Source organism: Schistocerca nitens, chromosome 11 (assembly GCF_023898315.1).
Source record: "Schistocerca nitens isolate TAMUIC-IGC-003100 chromosome 11, iqSchNite1.1, whole genome shotgun sequence".
NCBI lineage: Eukaryota > Metazoa > Arthropoda > Insecta > Orthoptera > Acrididae > Schistocerca > Schistocerca nitens.
The window spans coordinates 11,211,908-11,227,531 of record NC_064624.1 but is presented as its reverse complement, the minus strand read 5'-3'; the positions used below and the strand labels follow the sequence as shown (position 1 = coordinate 11,227,531).

Below are 15,624 nucleotides of genomic sequence, written 5' to 3'. Positions count from 1 at the left end.
GCATACTTTGCACCTTCTCTGAGGCCACATTTGTGGGTGGAATTAATTTTGGAAAATGTCTTCTGCTTAGTCTGTTGATGGGTGAACTATTCTGAGAAGTGCACAAGTCTAAGAGGCCACCTTACGAAGCAAGTTCTCTGCTAACTCTGTAATGTATTCAACCAGATGTTTGCTTGTATTTCGCGACGTTTAGTACAAAATGTATGAATTTACAGTCATGAGCATGAAAATGTGAAAGAAAACTTTTTTCCACCACTTTATTTGTTTTCGTTCAAAAGGATAGTACGCCATTAGCTGGTCACTATGATCCACACCAGCTTTTTTACTATTGTAGTCCAAAACACAGTCTGGACTATTGTAGTTCAAAACACAGTCTGGCTTCATTTTTTTCCTCCATTCCAAATTTAGTTTTTACACTGACATTTGTTGCCGTCATTTTATGCTTTGTTGTCAAAAGAAAAACGTCTGTTGTCCTGGTAGTCCTTTTCTATTTTTCTGCACAGTACCAACTGCCTTAGTTCTTTTCTCCCACAAATAATCCAGTAAATCAGGGCTGGTGTTAAATCGGTCCATGTATAATGTGTGACCTTTATTATGAAACGAATGACACAATCTGTCTACAATGTGCAAAATGCTGTTGTCGGCATTAGACTGTTTCCCAGAATAAATTTCACAGTTCAGGACGTACCCACTTTCACATTGCATAAAAATTTTTACACCATATTTATTAGGCTTATTTTTCATATACACTCTAAAACTCAGTCTACCACAAAAAGGGCAAATGCCTTTATCTATAGTAATATTTTCGCCCGGCTTGTAAGCCTTTCCACTTTGGGTCACGCATCTGTCGAATATAGGTCTTACCTTATGAATAGGATCGTGACCTACCTGGTTTTTAGGAATATATGTTGTGTTATCTACGAGATGTAACATTCGTAGAATTGACAAAAATCTTTCTCATGGTAGACACTTTGCCACAAATGAGGACTGCAACACGGGATTTGTTGACCAGTAGTCAGACAGTTTTGGTTTCTTGACTAAGCACATATGCAAAATAATACCAACAAATTTATACAGTTCACCGAGTTTCACTGTTGACCACTTATGCCACATTGACTGAGGCTTCAGTTTTCCTGTAGCACTTAGTGCCTCTATTGTCATTCTAGTGTAGCGGTTTGTCTCTCGTTTGATTTCTCACCAGTTCTTCATCGAAAAAGTACGTGAAACAATCAAACACTGAAGAATGTTGGTCAATCCCATCTTGAATTCCACAGGATTCAGAAAAAACAGGAAATTGGGGAGTGAGTGTATCGTCATCTGTCCACTGGCCAGAAGAATACGGCAAATTGCAATGACCAGTTGCGTTTTTTGTGACAACAATGTCAACAGCCTCATCTTCAGGTCTTCCTGACGGTTCACCGTCTGAGGGATCGTATTCATCTATAAGAAAATTCGTAAAAATTATCTTTTTTGTGACCAGGAATCAATCCACAGAATTACGGATAATTCGGACAAAAAATAGCTTACCATCACTAATGTCAGAATCTGCAATTTCTTCATCTAATTCTGAACCACTATTGTTCAATAAAAACTATTTCTTCATCTCGCAAGGCCACGACGAAAATAAAGCGCAAAGCTTTCAGCCGACAACCATCTAAAGTTTCGAACTGCCGCGCGCCTGTCGTAAGTCAAGCGTGAGCGCGGCAAAGCAAATGACTCAAAATATACTCTTGTACTACCTCCGACAGTGACATATGCTGCCATCTATAATTTTTTCTTGGTGCTAGGATAACCAGAGTGTACTTTTAAAGCTACAGAATATGAAAGTCCCGCACTGGGAGTCGTTAACATCGCCGATAATCGGCCGACGTAGGAGCTACGTCGATCGTCTCGAAAGTGTTAACATCCAACTTATACCTCTACCGTACTGTCCGACTTACCGACTGCGACGAGGCCGACGATAGCGACCTCCGCCGAGACGTCGAGGGCGGTGCCGGGGCCCTTCTGCAGGACGGTGGCGATGTTGGCGGGCACCAGTACTGCGAGCGCCACGCGGCAGGCGGGTGGCGCGCCCACAAAAGCGGCCACCAGCGCGCCTCCCAGCAGCACCAGGAGGTGCCGTCCGGCGCACACCAGCCGCTCCACACCGTCGCCTGTGTGCCAGGTACACTCTCAGCTCTCACTTTATCAAACTGTGAGTCACAGTGAAATACGGGACAATTCCAGATCGATACAGTGATTACAATATTTGATGCAGAGCAATGCATCTATAAAAATTACACAAAATTTAAAACAGAGTTTAAATACATTTTCACACGCTTTATAGGAGTTCTAGGCGACTCCCCTCAGCTGCAGAGACAGTATCCGAGTGACAATCTATTTTGTGCCGTACCTCCCGACGAAAATATAGTGAGGTCGATGTCGTCGCATCGCGATCGATACGAGGACAGATACAAAATATGACCTCTGTGAGATGCACATTGTGTGGTTAACCATCTCTGATAACAACAATTAGTTTTACAACTGTTTGTTTTTCAGTGCACAGCATCTCACCAATCACTGAAGTAAAGGTTACAGACTTAATTCGTCGCGAACACTCGGTCAGAGGAAGTATTTAAAAAAATTCCAAGAAGTGTACTTAATTTTAGTCATATGTCAGAACGATATCGAAAAGTAATTCGCACACAGAAAAGCACGTTCGAGACTGAAGCACTCGTAAAAGTTAATGTTGTATTCTATTTCTCTACCCGTACTCCACAATCCACCTGACTGTCTGGTGGAGGGTACTCCTGGTACCACTCTGACACCCAGATCCCTCTGCCAACTGCAAACGGTGTGTACAAAGAATAACCGATAGTAAAGCTCCGTCTTAAGTTCTAATTTCTCTCATTTTCTCGTCGTGGTCAGCTTGCGAGACATATGTGGCAGGGAGTAATATGTTGCCCGACACTTCCCCGAACGCACACTCTCAAAACGCCGACAGTAAAAACTCTCCACGATGCACGGTGCCTCTCTCGTAGCACCTGCCATTGGACTTTGTGGAATATCTTTTAACGCTCTTGTGCTAACTAAATGATCCCGGAACTTCACCTGCCACTCTTCGTTAGTTCTCGCATCTCTCTTCTATTGATCTGACCTGGCAAGGGTACCAGAGCGAGAACCGAGTACTCGAGAATTGGCCAAACAAGTGCTTTTAAAGCCACTTCTTTTGTGGATGATTTAATTTTTTAAAAATTCTTTCTGCAAATTTAAGTCTGTCATTTGCTTTTCCTACTATTCGTTTTATGTGGCCACTCCACTTTAGGTTACTCCAGATTGTTACTAATAGGTGATGTAGAGTAGTTACTGGTGTCCAAAACCTTGGCTCAGCGTGTCCGACTGCCGTGCAGTGGACAGGTTTGATTCCCAGGCGCATTGGAGATTTTTCTCTGCTCAGAGACTGGGTGTTGTTGTTATCATCATTTCATCCTCACTGACACACAAGTCACTCGATACGGCATCAACTCAAAAGACTCGCAACTCGGTGGTCGAACATCCTTGGGTGGGGACCCTCAGCCATCAATGCTGTACAATCTTTTCTTTTCATTTTTCAGTAGTTAGTGGCTCCAGTGATTTATCACCAATGGTATCAACCTTTTTATGTATACACCTACACACATACTCCACAAACTACTGCATAGTGCATGGCAGAATGTACTCTAGAGTGAGAGAAAAAAAAGACTATCTATACGGCTCCATACAAGCCCTAATAACTCTTATCTTGGTGGTCCTTATGCAAAATGTATGTTGGAGGCAGTAGAATTGTTCTGCAGTCAGCTTCAAATGCTGGTTCTCTACATTTCCTGAACAGTGTTCCTCGAAAAGAGTGTCACCTACTCTCCAGGGATTCCCATTCGAGTTCACGAAGCCCTCTGTAATACTTGCGTGTTGTTCAAACTTACTGGTGACAAATCTAGCAGCCTGCCCCCGAACTGATTCGATGGCTTCCTTTAATCTGACTCTGTGGGGCTCCCAGACAGTCTAGCAGTACTCAAGAGTAAGTTGCACTAGTGTGCTACATGCAGTCTCCTTTACAGATGAACCATACTTTCTTAAAATTCTCTCAAGGAGCCATAGTTGACCGTCACCTTCCCTACGACAATCCTTCATTCCATTCCGTATCGTTTTGTCAAGGTATTTAATTGACACGGTTGCATCGAGCAGCCCACTACAAATTTTGCATTTGAATATTACGTGTTTGTTTTTCCTACTCATCTGTATTAACTTACATTTTCCCACATTCAGAGCTAGCTGCCATTCATCACATCAACTGGAAATTTTATCTCGTATCTTACTACAGTCACTCAACTTCGACACCTTCCCGTACACCGCAGCATCATTTGCAAAAAACCGCAGACTTCTGCTCACCGTGCCACTCAGATAATTTATGTATATTGAGAACAACAGTGTCCTTCACATCACCCTGGAGCACTACTGACGATACCCTACTCTCCGATGAACAATTGTTGTAAAGGACTAAATACTGGGTTCCGTTACTTAAAAAGACTTTGAGCCATTCACATACCTGGGAATCTATTTCGTAAGCTTGTACCTTTGCTAATAGTCTGCAGTAGGGGACTGTGTCAAATGCTTTTCAGAAATCTAGGAAAATAAATTCTGCCTGCTGCATTTCACCCATAGTCTGCACGATGTTATGTGAGAAAAGAGAAAGCCGAGTTTCGAACATGTGACGCTTTCTGAAACTGTATCGATTTGCTGACAGATGTTTTCCCATCTTAAGAAAGTTTATCATATTCGAACTGAGAAGATGTTCACGAACTATGTTGCAATACGACGGTAGGATATTTATCTACAATTTTGCAGGTCCGTTCTTTTACCCTTCTTATATACAGGAGTTGTCTGCGCGCTTTTTTCCAGTCACTCGGGACTTCGCGCTGGGCGATAGATTTGCGATGAATGCGAGCTAAAAGACCCACGCCGTAGAGTACTCTTCGTAAAACAGTATTGTGGTTCAGTTCGGAGCTGCCAACTTATCGGCTTTCGACCCTTTCAGATGTCCCTCTACACCAAAGATGCCTATTACAATGTCCTCTACACGGGAGTCTTTGTGATGGTCAACCACTGGTACGTTTGTACAATTCTCCCGAGCGAACGATTTCTTAAATGAAGAACTGAAAACTTTGGATATCGTTTTGCTATCTTCTACTGCCACACCAAACTGCTCGAGTAACTGTACATAAGACTCAGACCCACTTAGCCATTTTACGTAAGACCAGTATTTTCTCAGGTTCTCTGCCAGATCTTTTGCTAATGTACGATGGTGATACTAACTGTACGTTTCACACATCAATCTTTTTACACATGCACACGTGTCTCCTAACTTTTGTCTGTCATCATTTGCACGTTCTCTTCTGAACTGAGTGTGCAACATCCTTCACTTCGTCAGCAATTTTCGAATTTTTGTTAAACCACAACAGGTCTTTTCCATCCTTAACCCACTTATTCTGCACACACTTCTCCAGAGCACAATTTACAATATGTTTAAACTTTACACACAATTCCTCTACATCTGTTATCGTGGAACTAAATGATGTCCATTTATCGTCTAAATAGGGTGCTAACAACTGCTTATCTGCTTTTTCTAGCATAAATACCCACCAAGCTTCCGTATTGACTTATTAACTTTACTAACCATAGTCGCTACGATGACACTGCCACCAATCCCTGTCGATAAGGCCAGGCCTGTTTGTAGCTACAAGTTGTATAATATTTCCATTGCATGTGAGCTGTCAAACTAGCTGCTCAAGACAGTTTTCGGAAAACTGTGTTCAAAAGCACATTGCAAGACTTGTCTGTTTGTATCCCCTACAATGAATCCACAGACATCTCAGTCTATACTCAGTAGGTAAAACATCCAACAATTAAGATTTCATCTGTATCTGTTATACACAACCAGATAACTTCACTATCACACTCAAACTCGACCTCAAGAGACCTCTTAATCTGGCTTTTCGATACGTGTCCCACGACTCACTAAATATCTGAGCTTTCTACTTCGGGTTTCGGCACGAGAACTTACCTGGAGGGCAGTAAATTTGGGAGCTCTGAAATGGATACTTCAACAGTTTACTGATAAAATGTTTGAATGCGATCCGATTTCACTACCTCGGTGTCGTCTGGCGAGTGTTTATTAGAGAACCTCAACTTACGATTTAGCCTTAAAAATCGTGTACACTGCAAAAGTACTCAGCTGTCCAAGTAGTTGCTTCCTTTGTGTAGCACACCCTCAACATCTCAACGGGAGTCGTACAACTCGCCACCCAATAACGTGGGTCGAGAAATCCGCAGCCATGACTGTGCAGAGTCGACAAAACTTTTGGTTGAGATCCTGCACTTGGCTCCAAATCTAAGAACCCTCACTGACTCTGGGAACAATACTGCTAATTGCAAGCTCTGCTCGCAGCCCGTGTGCCAGGCCTGCAGCCTTCACCACCTCCGCCAGCCGCCTGAACAGAGGACGGGCTCAGAAGCGTGCAACAGGCGTTGTCAGTGCCAACGTGAGCCACGAGTTTGAGAAGACTGCACCCTGCACGCTCGACAGCCACAGGTAAGGCCCCCTCCACATCTAGGATGAGGTTCTGAACGCTATCTTGCTAAGGGGCTCCACAATGCACCTAACGTTGCAGGGGGAGGGGGGACCGAGTACAATTTTTGTGTTCACACTGCACTCTTGACACATATTAACTTTCGGTAAGTTACGCTGAAGGGCAATTACACACAAAGCCTCTCCTGTATCTCATATTCGAATGTTGCGACGGTTAACCTTCACTTTTGTGGAAGACTGCTTCGCCGTTAAAAACAAGATATGCCACAAATGTTTCTTTGTCCGTGGCTTCCAGCACTGATGCAGCAAAATTTAGACTTTTATGTAGTCTTCTTGTTTCAATTACTGAAAAATTATGTAAGGCTGCACTTAAGTTTAATTTTGAGAAAACACCAAAGCACAGTTTGTGCCATTTATAAAAGGGGTGTTAAGTAAGTAACGTGACCCATTTCTTTTCTGGGTCAATTTCAGCTAAAACAATTCGGAGTTTGTCGTGGGACGTCGTGGAATATCCCCCCTCCCCTTCGGCCCTTACAGTTTCACGACATTCCGGTAGGTGGCGACACTACACGCGGCATTCAAAATGGCACCCGTAACAGAGGTGCGATGCAAGCGGAGAGCTCCATTTTTTTTTTTTGCGGAAAATCAGAGATTCGCAGATATTCGTAAGTGCTAGCAGACTGTCTACAGAGACCTAGCAGTGAAGAGAGCACAGCGAGTCCCCGTGCGAGCTGTTATCCCGACAAGGTCGCGCAAACCTGTCCGATCTCCCACGTGCCAGCTGGCCGCACACAGCTGTCCTTCCCGCAGTGTCAGAACTTGCGGACACACAAACATCTCACTGCACAACTGAACACCTCTGTCGGTGGTGCTGACACACTCGTCCACCGGCCGGGGTATCACAGTGTGCGTCCGCCGGGTTCCTCGTCGTGTAGCCGAAGACCGTAAAGAGCGACGGACGACCACGTGTGCAGAACTGCTCGTGCGTTACGGGGCCGACTGTGAAAAATTTTTGGCGATCGTCGCCACAGCTGACCGAGTACGGGTTCGTCACTTCGAACCGGAAACAAAACGGCAACACGTGGAGTGCCGGCACACCGACTGTGAAGAATAAGCTCAAAGCCACAGCCTCACTCAGTGAAGCCACTCTGACGGGGTCATTCTGTTCGAAGTGCTCCCTCGCGGTATGACGATCGACTGTGAAGTGTACTGTGCTACCCACAGAAATTCGAGGTACCACTTCAGCTCGCCAATGTCCGGGAAGAACGGTACATCCTGTCGCCGTACCCTTCACGACCGGGGCTCCGAACGGTGTATTCCTACGGGATAACACGAGGCACCACCGCACACCGCAGGTGCCCTGAGGAATGTACAGATCCCGGACCGGCCCGCCCGGTTCCCCGAGTTTTCGGCCACGGGGTACGTCCGGAATGTGACGGACAGTCGTACACTTCCGTGCTAGCGTCAGATGGCCGTCTTCGTTAAAAGCACACTACGGTTTTCAGGCGTAGCGACTAATTGCTCGAGATGACATTCAGAGGTCGTGTGCCTTCACGTCACGAGGAACGCAAAGAGAGTATTTGCGACAGTGGGACACGCCTCTTACTGACGATAATGGATATCAGTTCCAAAAAAACGAAAGTATTACATCTCTAACAAAGTCATATAGCAATATTTTTCCTGTGACTCCCCAACAGTGTTTTATATATTTTGATTAAAGAAAGAGGTAATTGCACCGAGCTCCCAATGCGGACACGGCACTGCAAAGAAAACGGAGAAACACAATTAATCAGAGACATTCACATTTTTCTCGTAAAGTGCTACTTCTTGTATTTACATATTCTGCACGTCACATGTGAAAGCTCACTGCATTAATTATGCATTAAAATGGATTGGAAATTATCAACCTTTAGCTTCTAGAGAAGAGACTAGGTGAATATCAGAAAATCTGCCACTGGTATGTTAAGATAGTGGAGTACCCACATTTACCTGACAATGGAGTGGGAAACAAAGGAATAATATTTTGGGGAGGCCCAAATAGCTGGACTAGAGCATCATTTGTTTTCCCACAGTAAAGCATTAGTCACATGCGTAACAGTGAATTTAAAACGAAAATTATCATACCAGACTAGTGCAGGCTTCATTCCTTATTCCTCAAAAATCGTGAAACCCGTGAGTGGTGTGTGTGTGCGTGCGCGCACGCACCCACACACACCCACACCCACACACACACACACACACACACACACACACACACACACACACACACAGGAAAATGCCTTGTTAGGTGCCTCAAATTTGATGTTTCTTCTGCATGTGTGCGGGTTTCGAACAGTTCTGACAGAAGGTAGAGCTGTTGTGTATCATCAAAATGGCATCTACATTTGACTCTCATTACAAGCAGCATGCTATAATTGAAATCTTGATTGCAGAAAAAGAAAACGTGGTGACTATCCACAAACGTTAAGTGTCCAGTATGTGCTAATAATGGAGTTAATAGCAGTACTGTGGGGGGGATGAGTAGTGTAGAAGTATCAGAAAGTGCAGAAACTAAGTTCCCTGCTTGGCCACATTCTAGATGTCAATACAATACAGCAGTACCTGTGGCATTCTGATGACGATGCAATGTGGCGACCACAGCTGTTACAATCATCATCATTCCATTTTACAGCTGATTGAAGTCATTATTCGCAATTGCGAATTCATCTGATGTGTTCTAGACATCATGTCCGGTGAGCGTGCATATGCCGCTATTTGTGCGGGCTGACACATCACAGCTCGACAATTTGCTCTACAGCTATTGGTGAGCACCGGAATGTGTGTACGACGATTGAAATCCTCAAATGCTCTAAGATGTGTTCCACGAAAAGATGAAAATAAAAAGCATTTGAAGTGAACTGTTGGGGCAGTTTGACATCAATGGAGTGGCCTTTCTGTTACATACCATTACAGGTGACAAAACCCATGCGCATAGCTCAGCTGGAAGCAAAAATGCCATCAGTGGAGTAGCAACACCCACAATTATAAAAAAAGAAGAAATTCAAGGCAGTTCCCTCTACTGGCAAAGCCACGGTGACAGTGTTCTTGGACAATAAACGTGTCATTCTCTTACCAAAAGTGAACCATTAATTCAGAGGCATATTTGAAGAATACAGACAAACTTAAGAGCCATTTTTGACATGTTCAGACTGACAAGAAACCAAAAGAAATCTTGCTCCAACAAGATAATGCAGGCCCACACACAAGTCTGAGACCTTGGCAACACGTCAGACATTACTGCCTCATCCATCCTATAGTCCAAACCTGACGTCCTTTGATTCTTGTCTTTTTGGGCCATTTAAGGATTCTCTATGTGGGACAAACTTCGATGATGATGACAGCAAAATTTATATAGTGGAAAGATAGCTACAAGAAGAGGACAAGCTCTTTTACCGACCGGGAATAAATGCTTTTACACAACTCTGGCATAAGGCCATAGAATGTGATGGAGACTACATAGAAAAACTGTATCTGTACATGAAATGTTGATGTTCTGGTGCAAAAAGTGGCAGATTATTTATTAACACATCTTTGTACAAATATTTAACCCACACCTGAGTAACTGGGAGCTTGCCGCCTGTAGTGTTTTGTGATATTTGTAAACATCCCAACACACCATTGGAAAGCCGTCAACAAGAGCTGCTCATAAGTAAATTGAATAAGGATAAATGCAGTGGGAAAGGGAAACTGTGTTTTCCTTTGTTGTATGTAGTGAATGAGGAGCAGTGTTGGAGCCGGCGAGAAGGGGACCAGTAAAACTGGTATTACAACCACTGGTCATCCGAGTCATTTGTGCCACAGTGCAGCAAGCGCCTGAATCCGAGAGCCACGGAGTAAACGACGCACCGACATGGGCGTGATGAACAATGGAAGAGTGGTAGTTGATTTTCTGGTTTTTTCTCTGAGGTCCTTCAGTACGGACGTTTGAATGCACTCAAGAGAGTGGTATTACCGTAGCAATTGTTAGTTGTGTTGAGAAAAGTAATAATGAAAATGCTGGGCAAAATATACCTTTGTTTGTGAGAAGTGTTGCTATTTATCTAGTAGCGCAATAGAGAGAACTTGCGGAAGCATTCCAGGGATCTTCACCTTAGTTGGATTGACAGGGAGGTGGCACGGAAGGATCCGGACTACTCCGAGAAGAGAGGATAGAGGCAATACTACTTTCTTCTGGTGGTGTACTGGGGTCGGCAAACTACTGCCCCGTTATATCGGAGAGGGACGCAACTTACCGCTAGTTCTGGTATAAGACCCACCACAAATCTTACAAAATAAACGACAGCAGGAAAAGAAGGAAAAATACACCGCACGCCCTAGGCGGGACAGGAACTGCAGATAGCCACCACCTACCTGCATCCCCAGCAAGGCGGGTGACCCAGCCGAGTCGGGTGTCCAGCTCGGAGCGCGTGTTCTCCACCAGTCGCAGCAAGTAGTCCACCGTCTCGTTGATCTTGCGCAGCCGCTCCAGCGAGTGCCGGTACTGACGTGCCGCCGACCGCTGGTAGTCCAGCACCTCACGCGTGCTCCGCTCTGACACACATTGTACCTCGTATACATATTTGCGTGTAGAAGAAGTGCATCCAGGATGCAGTACACTGTAGGTACATATCACATAATACGTAGGGAGTCACATACAACATGTACCCCCTTTTATGTAGGAGACAATGAAATGGGATTGTTGGTAAATCGTAGTGGACAGAGGAACACACAATTTTGTATTATGCTTAATACAGTTAACTGTCTTCACTCTCTTACCATTCAAGATATAGAACAAACAATTTTTTTACAGAGTGATATACTATTCTTTTGACGGCATTCTGAAGGTCTCTAAAAGACAAGTACAGCAATGTGACGCACTGTCCGTGTTGTACACTGACGGTGACAGGACGGAAAGGGTGAAACGGAATGCTGGCACACGGCCTACCTCTCCCAAATAACACTTCGGGGGTCGATCTTAACGTCCCTATCCGACAGACGTATCACTGTCGACAGTGTCACGTATTCAGTCTCATTTCACGAGCCGCTGCAAAAACATTTGGAATTTCATCCGGGACGTTGGTGCAAAAACTTGTCAGCTTCCCTCAGAGTCAACTGCCACCACACAGGCGTGTGTTGGCAACCTTGGTGATGAGGAGGGTACAGTTTTCCTAATCCCTTTCTACTGTGCTAAAATTTCCAACAATCATAGCTGACCCTGTATCTATGTCATATAAAGCAATGCCGAGAGGAAATATTTTTTATATTAATAGTGGAAGACCTGTATCCTTGCTGCATATAGTGATGGAATCTGGCACTTGGAAGGGTTTACACTTCAGTAGAAGATTCTGACCGCCTCACTTTAAGTTTAGCACATTTCTCGTATACTTCTGTGAAAAGTTTCAACATCGAATTTAAGAATGTGTTATATCACTTTACTCATCTTTTCAGGAGTTTTGAAATATCATTAAAGTACATCATTCCATATATATAAAAAACATACTTGTTTTAGTATCTTCTTAGATACAAGAGTTAAGAGTATTTCTCACGAAACAAAATTAAGTACCCCTGACTTCTATCACTTACAACAGTTTCTTAAAGTGTCATCAGATAAAAGTGCTGCAAATTTTAGATGATAAGCTGTGTATATCTAAGGTTCTTCGGAAGTAGGGGGAGGGGGCTGGTTGGAGAAGGTGAAGGAAATTAGATGTGTCTCTCAATAATGGTTACTCTCTTAACACTGAGATGGGTGGAGCAAATCAGCTGGAAAGAAAAATAAAGTAAGTAACCGAGAAACATATTCTTCAGTTAGAAAATCCTATAACAATTCTTCCATGAAACAGCTACACTGCTCTTGACACTCCAATATTGGGACACATACAGCAGTCACAGAAAGTCAAATTACACTAACAAAAATCAGAACATTTCCTACCTCTAAATATCATATGAAAACAAACACTAGAAGTCTTCTTGTTGGACTACTAAAGATCATACAGAAAACTGTTACGGCTTGCACAGAGTACACTGATATACGAGTAAATGTATCGAATGAATTATCTGCTAAAGTAGAAAATCAAAAAGCACACAAATCAGATTAAATTAGCTCTCCAGCCCCTCCTGTTCATACAAGTAGTACTAAACATCTGTGGACAGATGACTAGTCAGGCATAACGGCAGTTTTGTTTACACTGTGGAGAGTTAGCCGCCACTGGATTCCATCATCAGTCTGGAAAGAGTAACATTTTCTGTGTGACTTTCTACTGGATTTCCCTTCACACCCCTTAAACATTAACTCTGCACCAAAAAATATGCTATCAGCAGCTTAATATCTGATACATCCTGTATTGCCAGTTGTTTAGGAAGTTGGAAGTTTCCAAGTAGCACTAGCTCTAGCTCACACCGGCCTAGTGCTGCAGTAAAGTGGCGTTAAGCGATTCCAAGGGTTCTGCCATTTACTTCTACATGGGAATGAGATTGTTTTCATAATGGTGGGGCACTTGAATTCATTATAGTTTGGCCACTTACACACACTATTTATCGATTACACAGAGTAGTCGAAACGGTCTGAAAAACTCGTAAGGGTGCGGTAAGGAAGTTTGCGCTGAGAAATAATTGCTAAGTAAAAAATATGATACGTTCCACCATTTCTGAGTTACTTTGCATTGACATTAGCAAGTCCGATCATCGCAGGTGGAAATTTATGCAGCCCGAGTGCGACAGTGGTGCCGAACGTGTCTGAAGAGTTTGTTTCCCTGCGAATTTCCACGGAAAGAGGCGCGGTAGGTCGATGACAGAGAGAGGCTTGCCACACACTTCCAACAGCAATGAACATAGTGATATTTGTATTGCACTCTTGTTCAGTTTGAGGAAATGAAACAAAGAACACGTCTGGCAATACTATTCCTGACAGGCTGCTCGAAACAGTGCGCACGATGACCCGATTGGCTAACTTCGACGCTAAATGACTCTGAAACGGCACATTGCATTGAATTTTTTTCTTAACAATTATTCCTCAGCACACACCACCCTGTAACACTTTTATAAGCTTTTCAGACTGTTTCTGCCCACCTTGTACACACAAATCTTCTCCGTGACTCGATCTCTCTACAAGTGAAAACCGTATCAAAAATTCCTACAGTAGTTCTTGAGATTAGCCTTTAACACACAGACAAATTGTGGCAGGGAACTTAAATTTATGTATTTATAGAAGAAGGCACAATAAGAAGATAAATTAAACAAGCCATTACCAATTAACTGAAGATTGCATAGAATTAAAAAAAGGGGGGGGGTGGGGGGGGGGGGGGCAAACAGACTGAAGATGCAGATAATTGTAGAGAAAAACTAAAGATGACATGGTTTGCTTGTCCTCTCAGCAGGAAACTAGAGAGACCACTAGAAGATTGAAGGAAGGGAAAGAAGCTTTGAGAGAAGGTACTGCCTAGTTAACTGTACAAATATGCTTATAGGTACACAGGGCCATTTAAACTGTCAAATATGTCAAGTTCATGCTGTTTGTAATTTACCTTTGAGTTATTAAAGTTAGACAGACTGAAAATTAACCTCTATCAATGAATCTGAAAGCTGGGGGCAGATAAATACGGCACCTTATTCTCCAAACATCTGTTACTTCTGTCAGTCATCTCTGGGACTAACACACTACACACCTACAAGCAGGTCCGGATGTGCCACTCGATCTGCTCGCCACAAAACAAAAACTATACTAAATTTAATCAAAATAAATTACAAGTACTATCCAAGCATGTCCTCACTTTTACTCAGTTGTTCTGGACTTCTTTTCGTGTAATGTTTTTACAATATCCCTGTTTCATTTAAATATTATATGAGATCCTGAGAAGTGTAACCAGATGAACTGATGGCAAATGTATCAAGAATGTTGTCTGTTGCAGTACACAAAATGAGTAAAGATTGAGGCCAAGATCCCTCAATATCTACTCACGCAGATCACGAGTGTATTTAAATATTTATTTTTGAGGTCGGAGCACCTAGAGCGCTGTGTAAATGTCGTCACTCAGATGCAAGAATCCCAGAGTAGAAGTCAGAAATGGTGGTTGAAGCAGTGGCAGAGCATGTCGCCCTCGTGGCAGGCAGATCCTCAATACATAGCTATAATTACGATACATTGTTCAGAAAGAGTGTTTTTTACTGAGAGTGAATATAAAAGAGTGTGTGTCATTACAGCAACGTTCCGAACCACCGCACCAGTCAATATTGACGTGCAAAGTTGACTGGATTATAGTGTCCGATATACATGTACCTTTGAGTATGGCAATTAATATTTCAGTTTTGACCTCGGTTTAAATTTACTGTGGTTAGTTTGTAAGATGAGTTGGTGACTATCTCTCATTTTTCGTCTAAGTGGAATACATTTGTCTATACTGCAAAATTAAAGAAGGATTTTAACTGCAGTGGAACTAAAAATTTAATTCAGTATTAGTATGCAGTCATAATGCTATTGGAACATCTCCCTTTCCAAGCTGATTATGTTATACACTAGCACAATCAAACTAATTTTAGGCTGGTTTGTTCTTCTTCCAAAGAATAGTTTTCACAATCAAAAATTGTGAGTGTAACATAATGGTGGTGGTGATACTAAATTCTACTGCATAACTTTTAACCCTCCACAGTCACAAATTGTGTTGTCATACGTCCAAGTGAAAAGCAGTAATATAAAACACGCAGAAAAAAAACCATGATCTGTGCAGTAAACTGATCTGCACTGCAATCTAAAAGCATAATCCTACAAGGACACCACTGTCTGAGAGTTATTAGTAACTAAATAAGTGGTAGACTGGGATCTGATGCAACTGTACTGTTTAATGCTTCAAGTGGGTCATTACTGTCTCAGTAACAACTGTCCATGGTAACAGTGATATAATGCAAGCTTATTTCACTATTATTAAATTAAACAGTGCTTTAACTTACATAAGTTTATTTTATCATCATTTAATTAAAACAAGATTATATTGCGATTTTGCTCACAAATT

The 15,624-nt window shown here is 42.8% G+C and overlaps 1 protein-coding gene across 6 annotated transcripts in view; it reads right to left on the bottom strand.

Moving 5' to 3' along the window:
- LOC126213465 (protein brambleberry-like) overlaps nucleotides 1-15,624 on the bottom strand; it is a 204,607-nt gene that overhangs the window by 95,070 nt on the left and 93,913 nt on the right. For all 6 annotated transcript variants that reach the window (XM_049941241.1, XM_049941243.1, XM_049941244.1 and 3 more), the window contains exons 7-8: nucleotides 10,994-11,173; nucleotides 1,941-2,153 (exon numbers count right to left, since the gene is read on the bottom strand). In XM_049941241.1, coding sequence (XP_049797198.1) covers nucleotides 1,941-2,153; nucleotides 10,994-11,173 — 393 coding nt within the window. The remainder of the gene's footprint in view (nucleotides 1-1,940; nucleotides 2,154-10,993; nucleotides 11,174-15,624) is intronic.